Here is a 13,422-nt window from a genome sequence, read left to right as displayed (position 1 = left end):
CAGTTTATTACTCAGGTGAACACCCAGGTACCTATAAGAGTCCACTATCTCAATGTCCACTCCCTGGATGTTCACATACTGTGGACGTCCTGTGAGGTAGTCCAGTATCCACTGGGACATGTGGTGGTCCACTCCCAATAGCTCCAGCCTGTCTCTCAGAAGTCGTGGCTGGATGGTGTTGAAAGCACTGGAGAAATCAAAGAACATGATCCTCACAGAGCTTCCAGGCTTCTCCAGGTGAGTCAGAGCTTGGTGCAGGAGGTAGATGATGGCGTCCTCCACCCCGATGCCAGGCTGGTAAGCAAACTGCAGCGGATCCAATGAAGACCTCACCAGGGAGCGCAGATGGTTTAGAACCAACCTCTCGAGGGTCTTCATCAGATGCGATGTCAGGGCTACCGGCCTGTAGCTGCTGAGGTCCTTGGGACGGGAGGTCTTTGGTAGCGGTACCACAGGAGGTCTTCCACAGCTGTGGTACTTTCCCCAGTGACAGGCTCAGGTTGAACAGATATCCTAGGATGCCACACAGTTCATCTGCACAGCATCTCAGGAGCCTGGAGCTGACGCCATCTGGACCTGCAGCCTTCTGCACCTTGATCTTGCGAAGCTCATTCCTCACTTGAAGTGCTGAGATAGAAAGAGTGGATTTTGGGGGAGGGGTGTGTATGTTGGAGTCCACAGAAGCCGGGGGTGGGTGTGATGGCTGGGAGCTGAGAGGTGTGAAGTCCTGAGATGAAGGACAGGCGGTCCCTGAAGATGAAGGAGATTGCAGCAGGGGGACGATGCTGTGGTGGGCGTTTGATCAAACCTATTAAAATATTTATTTAGGTCATTCACCCACCCCAAGTCTCCTGCAGCCTGGGAGGTTGGTTTTTGTCCTGAGATTGTCTTCAGGCTGTTCCAATTTCATCTTCAGAAAATGAACAGCATGCTCTGGTTAGTCACTAGGAGAGTTTTGAAGCAGTTGGCTAAATGTTAGCAGAGTATAAGGCTGTAAACTTAAGAATTCACCCTATAACTTCTATCAGCAACCACATCTTCAGTGAACACTGACCCCGTGCCACTAACAGCCGCACATACATGCCTGTGCCATAACACTCCTCCACCATGTTTGACAGATTTAAATACATTGATGGTAACTATAATATTTGGACTGTGACATAATATAAAGACAGCAACAGCCTTTTTGTCTAATTTCATAATATGTTGAAACAGACGTGTTTAAGTAACAACTGTCATTTTCAGTTGAGTAATGAGTACTGGTTGAACAGCATGCCATATTAGGACAGAATTCAGCTGGCCTTTCTAACTATATAAGCCGAACACTTGTGTTTTCAGCAGGTATTTTCTCAGTCGGCTGCTCTTCTTCAGTAACCAGCCATGATCCTCCAGGCGGCTGTGCTCAGCGTGTTCTTGTGCTTCGCCCACACTTTTGTTATAGAGGTAAGCGTTGTAGTTAAGTATGCAGACGTAGATTTCCTCTCTGATTTGACCAAGATGTTTTATTTTGTTAAAATGGAATACAAGCTTTCTTCAAAACAAAACATAAGAACACAAAGAGAATACTTCTGTTTTTCATTTTATTAATTTATTGTATAAATTGGAATTTGCAATTTTAATCTTCAAGCATTTTTGAACTTGCAAACAAATCAAATACTAGTCCTTATAAACCCTTTTATCTTATTACAGGCACCTTTAAAAAAAGTGTTGAAAACTCCGGTAAGACTTTGCTATTTTTTACATTTAGCACTTGTATGTCATCACACTATGAGATATGCTCTTATTCATGTTGATTTGTATTCATTTATTTATTTATTATAATTGGTCCATATTGGATTTGCCTGACTCCTTGACATGTCTTTGTGATGTTGTAACATGTGACCTTGTCCTTATAGAACAGTCAAACATATGTGCTTCATATTGAACAGGAAACAACACTGAGGGTGATGATTTCAGTATCTCGACACTGCTGGAGAAGGCTAATGCTAATCTTGGTATGTTCAACTTCACTTCAGTTCCTATTCATCAGTAGTAAATATACAGCTTTAGTAACAACATCCAGGGGCTAACCTTAAAAACTGAGTTGATGTGTTAATGAAACCATCGAAAGTACACGGAAAATATGTTTTTCTTTCCATACTTTACAGGAAAGAACTTGGATGAACCTCTGGTCATATTTGGAGACATAGCAGTGCCAACAGGTCTACAGAACGCTGATCCGTGTACGGCTCGAGGCTGTTTGTGGCCTAAAAACAATGGCAGAGTTGTTGTACCTTATCGAATCTCCGACCAGTACTGTAAGTCTAGATACATGGAAACATTCCTTTTTATTGAGCTTTCTGCTAATTTTTCAGGTTTAACTGAAAACTATTAGAATGATTTTCTCCGTCTGTAGGGTTTGTTTTGGGGTTTGTTTTTTTTTCCATTAGTGGGCAAAGCTGCTTCCCAAACCTTTTCCCTCTGAGATTCCACATTTTAGTGTCCTCTAAATACAAAGAGAAATCAACGGGTTCTCATCTCAGGGCTTCAAATACAGCTGTTTGGTCAAAAGACTAAACACTAAACAAGTATTTTAATGACATACAGAAAGGTTTTTGTGTACAGAGAATACAAAGAGTTTAAAAATACTACCAAGGAAACTGAAAAGGACAGTTTATTAAAAAAGGAATTAGTCAGTTACACATAAATTTCCTCCGATATATAAAAAAAACAACCTAAATATACATCAATCTGTATCAGATAGATGTAATATAAAATTATATATAAAGCTTTGCCAAAGCTTAGCATGGAGACTGATACAAGATATTCAGTCGCAATTTTGAAGACCTTAATGTTGCAGATAAAATTGCTGTTTTCTCGGTTCTAATGCCTTTTTCCTTCCATTGTGCTTTTGGCTCAATCCAACCCAAGAGGCGCTCTTTAATTCAAAAGTGCAGGAACTAGTTAGAGGAAACTACAAATAAAATTTACACCTTCTTCCAGTGTCACAATCAAAAAAAATTATTTATTTTTTTTGGCAAGTTTGACAAGTTTTCTCCAGGGAATTACCTGACAAAGCATCCGGAGTGCCACAGACATTACACTGGGGGTGTCTTGTTATTGAACCTATGATATATCCCAATATAATAACACTCAAAGTTAGTTATAGTTAAGATATGTAGATAAAATGGGACAGATGTATTTTACCCTGAAAATTTCTGTTAGCTATGCCACATCAAAGATACTGGGGGGGAGCAGTTCAATGTTATGACCAATCTTTACAAGCTTCAAGCCAACATAATGAAGAATATTTTATGCTTTCTATAAATTCATTAAAGTTGTACAAAAACATCAGCTGATTTTGAGGCAGTAACATAGATTTGATTGATTTATAGGCCAGTGTAAGTAGTAAGCAGTTACTCAGGAGTAGCAGCATTGTGCTCAGTCTTAGTTGAATATAATGCCACAACAAACTAGAACCACAATACATGTTTTTCTGTGAAGCCCGCAGGGAACGTGACGTCATCGAGCAAGGTCTGAGGTCATTTGAAGCAGCCACGTGCGTCAGCTTTAGGCCCCAGAGCAGAGAAAGAGACTTTCTGGACATTCAGTCTCGTGATGGGTAAGTCCAACACAAAGTAGGCATTTATACTTGAATTCTACAGGCAAACTTTTCATCTAACGCAGGATTTTCTGAGTGAGGAAGCTGTTTTACTGGTTTGTCATAAAATTTTTATTTACCGCTCTTTTTCAGGTGTTACTCTTTTGTTGGGCGTCGTGGGGGTGGCCAGATAGTGTCACTGAGTCGCCAGGGCTGTGTTTTCCACCAGATAGTCCAACACGAGGTGCTCCATGCCCTGGGCTTCGACCATGAACAGACGCGTTCAGACAGAGACCAACATGTACGCATCTTGCTAGAGAACGTCATCCCAGGTGGGTCACATGACAAACAACAGCCAGAAACAACAGTCAGAAAAAATCTTTAAGTGGTCAGGATGACAAAAAAAACTTCTACATAAATGACAGTTCATTTACCAACAGTAGAGCAATAATCATGTTTTTTTAGGATATTTCAAACAACCCAAAGTACAAACAATGTAGGGCAAAATGTGAAACATTCACAATAATCAAATCTGTCTGTGGAATTCTTTTATTTATTTATTAAATTTATTTATAAGTTTGAGACTAATCTATTTGAATTGGAAGAATGTTTTGTTCCTCTGTGCTTTTCAAAAAAAGATGTATGTATATGTGTGTGCAGCACGGTGGCACGATGGTTAGCACTGCTGCCGCACAGCAAGAAGATCCTGAGTTCAATTCCACCATCAGGCCGGGGTCTTTCTGTGTGGAGTTTGCATGTTCTCCCCGTGTTTGCGTGGGTTCTCTCCGGGTACTCCGGCTTCCTCCCACCGTCCAAAGACATGCAGCTTGTGGGGATAGGTTAATTGGTTAATCCAAATTGCCCATAGGTGTGAATGTGAGTGTGAATGGTTGTCTGTCCCTGTGTGTTGGCCCTGCGACAGACTGGCGACCTGTCCAGGGTGTACCCCGCCTCTCGCCCTATGACAGCTGGGATAGGCTCCAGCGCCCCCCGCGACCCTGAAAAGGATAAGTGGACGCGAATGGATGGATGGATATGTGTTGTATATTAGTCTTTTGACCTGCATTCCTTCACTCACCCCAACCTGTCACGGCGGATGGCGCCCCTCCCTGAGCCACTGTCGCCAGAGTGCTTGCTCAAAGGGGGTCATATGATTGTTGGGTTTTTCTCTGTATGTATTATTGGAGGGTCTACCTTTCAATATAAAGTGCCTTGTTATGCTTTGGTGCTGTATAAATAAAATTGAATTGAATATTAACAAAAAGTATTAAAGTTAACCAAGTAATTTTATTGTCCAAACCTGAGTAGTTTTTGTATATTAACCCTGTCATGCATGAATTATGACAAACTCAATCAGGATTTATTTTCTTAAGTATTTGTATTCATCTTTAGGCATGAAAAGATGAACACAAATAAATCCTGATTGAGTTTGTCATAATTCATGCATGACAGGGTTAAATAATAAAATTACAATGAAACATTTCATACATCTATTGTAACATTAAACGACCAGTGGGTGTGACACATCAGTGTGTAATGGTTTATTTTGCAAGTATACCATCAGCAGTGACACAAATACAAGAACACAGCCTTTAAATAGCTGTAAACTGTAGCAACCACCATGCGTGAAAGGGTTAACATAGGCAAACATTATTCAAAATGGAAGTCAGCAGCAAAAGAAGTCACACCTCTTAAGTGTAAAAGTAGCATCAAAATAAATGCACAAGTCACTATGTGGAAGCGCAAGGTGAAATGACTTACAACTGTCCCAGCCCTCCCATGTCCATATGGAGAGCTCTCTCTTTAAAGCTGGAAAGCTCTTGTGTCCATGGACACAAATCAATAGATTTCTTTGTTTTTGTGCAAAGGAAAAAAGTTACCCAGGTGCTCTCACACAGCTGTAGGGTGAACTGAACTTTTGTGACATTTTAATGCTCAGCCTGGAGTAAGAGACAAACATTGACTGAGTTGTTTGAACCCCCACAGGGATGGAGCATAACTTTAGGAAAATCAACACAAGGAACCTTGATACTCCCTATGACTACAACTCTGTTATGCACTATGGAAGGTAAGATATCAGTTCACTCCCTGAACATGCTTCAAATGTATATTTATTTAAAAATTATGTCATAATAACACAGTTTTATTTGACACAGTTTTATCTGTTTTCAGTCCTTTCATTTTCAAGATTTTAATTTTCTACATCCTGTGTACATGTGTGTTGTAATCAACTTCTCTTACCACACTGGCCATTGAGAAAACCAGTAATTCAAACCAGTATAAAGCTGTGGTAACCAATGAAACAGTTTACACATTGAGTGCTATAACAATAATAATAATAACAATAATAATGATGATAATTTTATTATCAGTAATAATATTGCAGCTGCCTACAACGCACACATTTATAGACAAAAGCCACATTAGCTCGTCACAGAGTGCTAGCTTGCTGCCTAACGAGCAAATGCTACATGATGGACAATAATGGCGTGCAGGACTTTGCCTTTGGGCTCTTTTTGGGCAGATGATAAACCTTGAAACATTTATATCCCATTCTGTTAAATGTTTGAAATGGCAATAAGGACTCTGTTTGGCAGAGTCAATTAGGTAATAATTAGGTAGATAATCCTCTTGACTGACCTTTCCCTGCTGCATTGCTCAAGCTGAAGCCCATATTATAATTTCATGTTTTTAGCCTTCTCTTTGTAGTTGTTATAATGACACTTGTTTGAGACTACAATCACAATTTGCCTTACTACTGTGTGTTTGCACCCCAGGTTTGCCTTCTCAAGAGACAGGGAGCCAACCATCGTTCCCATACCCGATGAGAATGTAGCCATTGGCAGAGCTACAGAGATGAGTGCCAATGACATCCTTCGAGTGAATCGCCTTTATACCTGCAGTATGTACCTCGTTTCTTTTCGTTTCTTTTTCTTTCCTTTTTTATAAAGAAAAAAGGAAGCTGGATTAACAGTTGGAAGGTCAGTGGTTCAGTTCTTGGCTACTCCACTCTAAATTCAATTAGTTTAATTCAATTTTATTTTTATAGCGTCAAATCACAACAACAGTTGCCTCAAAGCACTTTATATTGTAAGGTAAAGACCTCCCTCCTGTCTTATAAACAAGTAAACAGAGGTCATGGCAGCCATCTGCTTCGACCGGATGGAGGTTGCAGGAAGTGAGTTTTAGTTTCTGCAGCACTTGGACAGTATTGGACAGTATTTACATATAAATAGTTATTGCACAGTGGTGGTTTATAGAGGGAATCCTTGGAATGTGGGTGGGACTGTGTTTATCAGTGCATGTGTGAGTTCTCTAAAAACTTTAGATAATATCTTTAAAATGATAGCGGCACAAACGAAAATTTTTGTAGCACAAACCAGCAGAAATGTAGCACAATTGATTGACACCAATTTTGTTTGATTTTGTTTGGAGTGGTTAGCACCAGAGTGTGAACAGACAGGAAGTCAGAACATCCAAGTCTGAGGCTCTCGATTTACTGGTGGATTTATGTCCCTGCTCTCACCTGTGGTCACGAGCTTTGGGTAGTGACCGAAAGAATGAGATTGTGGATACAAGCGTCAGAAATGAGCTTCCTCCAAAGAGTGGCTGCCCTCTACCCTAGAGATAGGGTGAGGATTTCAGCCATCCGGGAGGGGTTCAGAGTAGAGCCGCTGCTCCTCCACATCGGACGAAGCCAGTTGAGGTTGTTCGGGCATCTGACAAGGATGCCTCCTGGGTGAGGTGTTCTGGGCATGTCCCACTGGGACAAGCCCTGGAGTAGACCCACTGGTGAGATAATATTACACTTGTAGTCAAGACCGCCTAATCCGAGACCAAGAAATAACCAAGTTAAGATGAGACAAAGACCGAGACAAAAAAAGTCTTTAAACTGCAGCCAGATGCTGTTTCGTTTACGGGTGTCAGGCATATTTATGTGTTTTTGCTTTCACACAGCCCTCCTCACCGCTGTCCACTATCTTACTCACTGAGAGGACAGACGCACGCTCCACGTGACTGTCGCGTCTCTCACCCTCTCTTTTTTTCACATAATGATATTATCCTATATCCTCGCATGTGATTGGCCGCAGTATGGAGGGATTGGAGCATAGCTGAGCCCCTGTGTGAGAGCCGAGCAGCTCTCACACAGGAATTTAAGGAAATTAGGTGAGGGTAGAAATGACTGAAAGATTATCAGGCTCTATTTTGAGTTTTGTTCAAAAAAGAATGACTTCATATAGGAAAAAAAAATCACATATGCAGGACACCTTAAACTATTTTTTTAATTAAGCAGCAAGGCAGAACAAAGTCGGGGCTGCATCAAACTGTCTGTATTTCTTAATTGCAAATGGCACCAAATTGTATTCAAACTGAGCCACACTTATGGAGCTCCACAGTTCTGTTCCTGGTGTTTTGGTTGACATCTCCTGATGTTCCCATGTCACAGAAACAGGCTCTGTGTTTTGCCTTATATGCATCCACAGCTGTGCCACCAGTTTACTCACATGGACTCTACGAACCAATCAGAAGCTTCTTCAGCTCAGAATGGAATCGTCTGGAGTTTTATTATTAATTAACAATAAACTTAGTGTACATGTACTCCTACATTTGATGAAAGTGATAAAAATAGAAGCTCTGTCTCTCTTTATTCTGACATTTAACTAATTCGAAAGATATTTCAATATTTATTTATCTAAAACAGAAGTTTACTCTAAACTGATGTTTAACAGTAAAAAAAAAGTTTTTATGTTTTTTCCATAAAGTGTAAACATCTGGTTTCAACTGTGAATATCCTGCTGTGTATTGAAATCCCTCTTGTTTTGCATAGATATACTGAACAACATCCAAAGCATAATATATAAAATAACATCTACCAGAGTTTTTTCTTTGAAAGAAGCTCCTTATGTCCATTGTTGTGTTCATCAGTACACAACTGAAACCGATTGAGAGGGTTTGTTTAGCCGTGGAGGGAAACAACTGAAAATATGAAATGAAAGCTAAGACTCTAAAAAATCAGCGTTGCTGTTCGGCTTTTTATTTGTCTATTTGTTGATTCACTCGAAGAGCAAGTAACGCAACCAAGTGATCAGTTTGATATCAATCTTTTGTGATACACCGTCATATTTACATTATTAGTTCAGTATGAATGATTTGCTTTGGTACCTGGTCAAACTTAAGCTCTCCTCTGTCTGCAGCAAACTCGCAGGCAGCAGCTTCTCGCTCACATGTGTGCTGTGCTCAGTCGCCTAGTGCCTGAGCTCGGATCATATCAAAATTAGGGGGAATTTACGACGGTGCGCTCTGTGCTTCGTGTAGAGATGGCACGATACCACTTTTTTATGTCCGATACCGATACCGATATCATAAATTTGGATATCTGCCGATACCGATATGAATCCGATATAGTGTTTTTTAATCAACAAAACTGTTTTTTAAAATATCTTGCTGCATTTTGCAAGTCTGCAAGTTCATACTCAAGTTTAAAACAACAACTACACTAAAGCTATTCTGTTATACCTGTATACAAAAAAAATATTTCATAGTTCAGCAATACTGATCAATCTAATAAACTTAGACCTACACCATCCTCCCTATTCTGGTATTTTAAAGAGTACTTAGCGTAAATATTAAGCAACCTAACTAATAGGGTTCCAACTCCCAGCAACAACAAAAATAAATAAATAAAAAATAGGGAACCACCCCTCACGCTCCACCTCATGATGCTTAATCAACGTAATCAACCTTAATTTGATGTAGTGTGAAAAAAAATGCACAGAAATCAATTATTTTTCAAGAAATATTAAATAGATTCAACATCTTTCTTCAACAAAATTGCAGACTGCACAGATGGTACCTTCCCAAAGTAAAAAGTACTATAGCTTACTAGGGTATATATTAGACTTAATAGTTACTATATACAGTAATTGACTTCTATTCCTTTTACATCAAATTAAAACTTTGGGTGTCAGATAATTATTTATTAAAAGCTAGACATTTTAAATGAGAATAAGAAAGAAAAGTATGTCTTTGTGCCCCCTTTTCCCTGTTCATGCCCTATCGGCCCCCCTGGCTAAACTTTGCTAGATCCGCCCCTGCACAGTTACATCAGCAGTAGAAAAAGATCCTCGAGTAGAAAGTAATAATAAATAAATTCTAACAACAGCTTATCAGAATCAGAATCAGAATCAGAAACTTTATTGTCATTGTCATGAGAACAACGAAATTAAGAATGGTCCCCGATCATTGCATCATCCCTAGCAATATCAAAATATAAATAAAACAATAAAATTCAATAAATAAAATAGATAGAATACTTAAAATACTAATAAGATATAACAGTAAAACATTCACATACATTCCCACACACATGCTTCAGACCGTGCATATCAAGCTTAAACGTGCTGCTGTTGTTCAGCCGCTGGTTTCCTCTTTCTGGTGCAAAGTGGGCCAAAAACAAACAAGAGAGACGGACTCGCGACAGAAAAGCCGATCAGCTGATCATTAAGCAGTTTCATGATTGAAGTAGCAGCCGGAGAGCGAGAGGCAGTCGCTTGTTAAGCTTAACGTGGGAATGCTTTACAAACATTCAGAGATGGACTTACACACTTGCTTTACTTCTCTCGGGGATAACTTTGTCGGAGATGAAATGCCAGGTTGCTAGCGAAGCTCCACATGCTATCCAGACCACCGACAGGTCCGGCATGCCACAGCCGCTCTATCACGTGATGCATACTGCTCCGAGTGCTAACGTTCTGAGGTGAGTTACGGCGTGTTGCAAGTTCTGCGAGGTGCTTTCGTGATATTTAATGGATCGGATTACATTTTTTATTTTTCTCCGATATCTGATCCAGTAATTTAGGTCAGTATCGGACCGATACCGATACGTAATATCGGATCGGTCCATCTCTAGCTTCGTGTGTTGTTTTTGTTTTATACAGTTGTCAGTCAGGCATCTAACTAACAAATTACACTCCAAAAGACCCCATGCTTCTGAAAAAATGACCCGGGCTTAAGCCCAGTAAGCCACCCCCCCGCTCCGCTGATGGTTGACTCCAAATCTCCCGAACACTATGTCGATTTGAGAATGCAAGACCGAAACAGCGAGACCAAGACCGAGACCAAAGTCAGTCGAGACCAAGACCACGTAAAAGTGGTCTCGAGACCAAGACCAGTCTCGAGACATCCAACTCTAGATAATATCTCTTGGGTGGTATGGGAACTCCTTGGTGTTCCCCTGGACAAGCTGGAGGAGGCAGCTAGGGCAGGGGTGGGCATTCTCAGTCCACGAGGGCCGGTGTCCCTGCAGGTTTTAGATCTCACCTTGGGTCAACACACCTGAATCACATGATTAGTTCGTTACCAGGCCTCTGAAGAACTTCAGGACAGGTTGAGGAGCTAATTTAGCCGTTTAAATCAGCTGTGTTGGTTCGAGGACACATCTAAAACCTGCAGGGACACCGGCCCTCGAAGCCTGGAGTTGCCCACCCCTGAGCTAGGGAGAGGGAGGTCTGGGCTTTTCTGCTTAGGTTGCTACCCGGCCCCAGAGAATCTGAAGAAAATGGATGGATGTATAAATGTTCCAGGTGTGTCGCCATGTGGGGAAAAATGCTTCAACACATGGTTGGGTTGGTAGTGTACCGGGGGCTTCTATTTAGGACTACGCTTCCTCCTCACCATCACTCAGCAATCATGTTTTCCCAACTGCTCGGGAAAATCCGATGGAAGAGAACTGACGGGGCCTCCGGAGCTACAAACAAGCTACATTTATAACAAGTATAGTTATTAGTAAAGTAGGCCAAGGGGTAACTAAACATCTGAGCAGGAAAGAGTAGGAGAGACAGGTGAAGAGCTAATGCTAAGCTAGCGAATCCCTAAAGACACAGTGACTGAACACTGTAAATATAATTAGTGGGTGATTCAACAGAGTGTGCTTTGGATAAAGCGCAGGAAGATTACACTATGAAATAAGACGTTATCTATAAGTTTTTAATTAAATTGGCTACACAGATAAGCAATGCAAAAATACCACTGTAAGATAGAACAGGAAGTGATACTCCAGACTGAGACAACACCAAGAAGTATTTTGAAATGACCTTGAGCAAGATACTGAACTCTGAGTCGCTATTGATAAATTTGTGCAAATGTGTGTCTGGTACTTAAGTATAAGAAAGAGCATTTACATGAATGTTTGTGCGACTGGCTAATAAGAATTTTGAGTGCTCAATTAGAGCACAAAAACACTGTATAAGTGCCAGTCTACTTGCCGTTTTTCTGCACCACCTTTAGTTTCCAAACCTACTACTGCACCCATTTGTGCTTAAAGGTTGAGAGGTTTTCAAAATTCAAACAAAATGTAACTGTACTATGAAGCTGTCTCCTCCTCAAATAATAATTATATAAATAGAAAAAGTTGGGACAAGCACAAAAACCTGGAATCCTGTTAACAAACAAGCAGAAAAACCAACGTCACTGGGGTAAAACGTGTTTGAAGATCAAATATGTACACAAAACTGACATTGGGTGATGCAAAATGGAGGGAAGAGGAAGCAATTTCTGTTTGGTATTATTGTCTATAGATAATAATATGCTTCAGAATATCATAACCATGAGAGCATGCTTATTTAATTATCTGCTTTGTGTGCTGAAGACCTTAAATTCTTTCAACCTATCTGCTCAGCCCCCGGCTTACTTTTCTACCTCCACTAGTTTCACAGAACAATCATGGAGACTAGTAAACACCAACATAGATATAGTACATCAAACTGTTCATCAAACTCAGATGTTCATGTGGTGTCTTAAAGAAATGCAGCAGCGTTTAAAGATTTCTCTCTGTTTGTTGTTTGACAGGCTCAAATGTGCCCATACCTGTGCAAAGGAACAAGTTGTTCTAGAAAAAGTAAGTAAATAAGCTCGGATGTTTTCGAATTTTGTTTACTTCATTATAATAGAAAATCATGTTCCTATACATTTATTTTACCAATTAAAGCTTTGTCAGGATAACTTTAGTGGAAACATTTGGTTTAAAACAAAAAACAATGAAATGTCATATATTTTAATTGATCAGGGTCAGAAGCATGTAGCTGGGATGAGTGAAAGGCATATAAACCAGAACACCAGACGAACACATCTCCTCAATTTACAGCCTGTGTTTGTGATTTTTTTGTGCAGATACTACATATGTGTAACATCTTCTTTCTGTTTCCACAGACAACCAAGAGATGGGAGAGATTGATGCAGCTTGAATTTTATGCTTTTCAAATTTGCCTGAAATAGCTTTGTTTAAAATGAGAAATGAAAATGTATCATTGTCTATACTTTTCACCTGTCCGTTGACTTAATCCCAATCACGCTTGTGTAATTGCTAGTCAGCTGTATGAAATACTAAAAAATGAACAAAAATAAACATTCATTTTCATTTCTAGTAAGTTTGTTTCTTTATTCCACAAATCCTACAAGTCTACAGGTCAAAAATACACATTTAACAAGTAAAGATATGAACTCAGTCTTGTACTAGTATTTTCCTGACAAAAAGATATAAAACCAAAGGTTAATCTACTTAAGTAACAGTCAAACAGAGTGGAAATGGCTTTCAGTGAGAAAAACAATATTATTTTCCCAGTATTACTCTCCTCAAAGTAAGAGTAAGGCCAGTCAAAAGAGTAAGTGAAATGCACACCGCCTTCGGTCCATGTTGCTTTACTGTTGACTGAACTGCTAACTTGGGGTTTGCTCTCTCTGTTAGTACAAGAATTAATAATTGATCAACAAATTGATTTACTCTGACTTACAGAAACCTGGTTGCAGCAGGATGATTATATTAGTTTAAATAAATCAACCACCAA

At 39.9% G+C, this 13,422-nt stretch overlaps 1 protein-coding gene across 1 annotated transcript; it reads left to right on the top strand.

Moving 5' to 3' along the window:
• The first annotated feature begins 1,252 nt into the window (after positions 1-1,252).
• LOC146583826 (hatching enzyme 1.2-like) lies at positions 1,253-13,251 on the top strand. Its single transcript, XM_085267352.1, has 11 exons — positions 1,253-1,256; positions 1,342-1,443; positions 1,690-1,719; positions 1,929-1,994; positions 2,148-2,297; positions 3,484-3,601; positions 3,734-3,912; positions 5,567-5,648; positions 6,358-6,482; positions 12,428-12,476; positions 12,788-13,251. The coding sequence occupies exons 1-10, from the start codon at positions 1,253-1,255 to the stop codon at positions 12,469-12,471; spliced, it is 900 nt and encodes a 299-aa protein (XP_085123478.1). The 3' UTR covers positions 12,472-12,476; positions 12,788-13,251.
• The last annotated feature ends 171 nt before the right edge of the window (positions 13,252-13,422 follow it).

The sequence above is a fragment of the Mchenga conophoros genome, linkage group LG1 (assembly GCF_057382185.1).
Source record: "Mchenga conophoros isolate Kocher_MC1m ecotype Shallow Benthic linkage group LG1, M_conophoros_male_GT1.1, whole genome shotgun sequence".
Lineage (NCBI taxonomy): Eukaryota > Metazoa > Chordata > Actinopteri > Cichliformes > Cichlidae > Mchenga > Mchenga conophoros.
The sequence above is the reverse complement of the archived record's forward strand: the minus strand, read 5'-3'. Positions and strand labels throughout refer to the sequence as shown.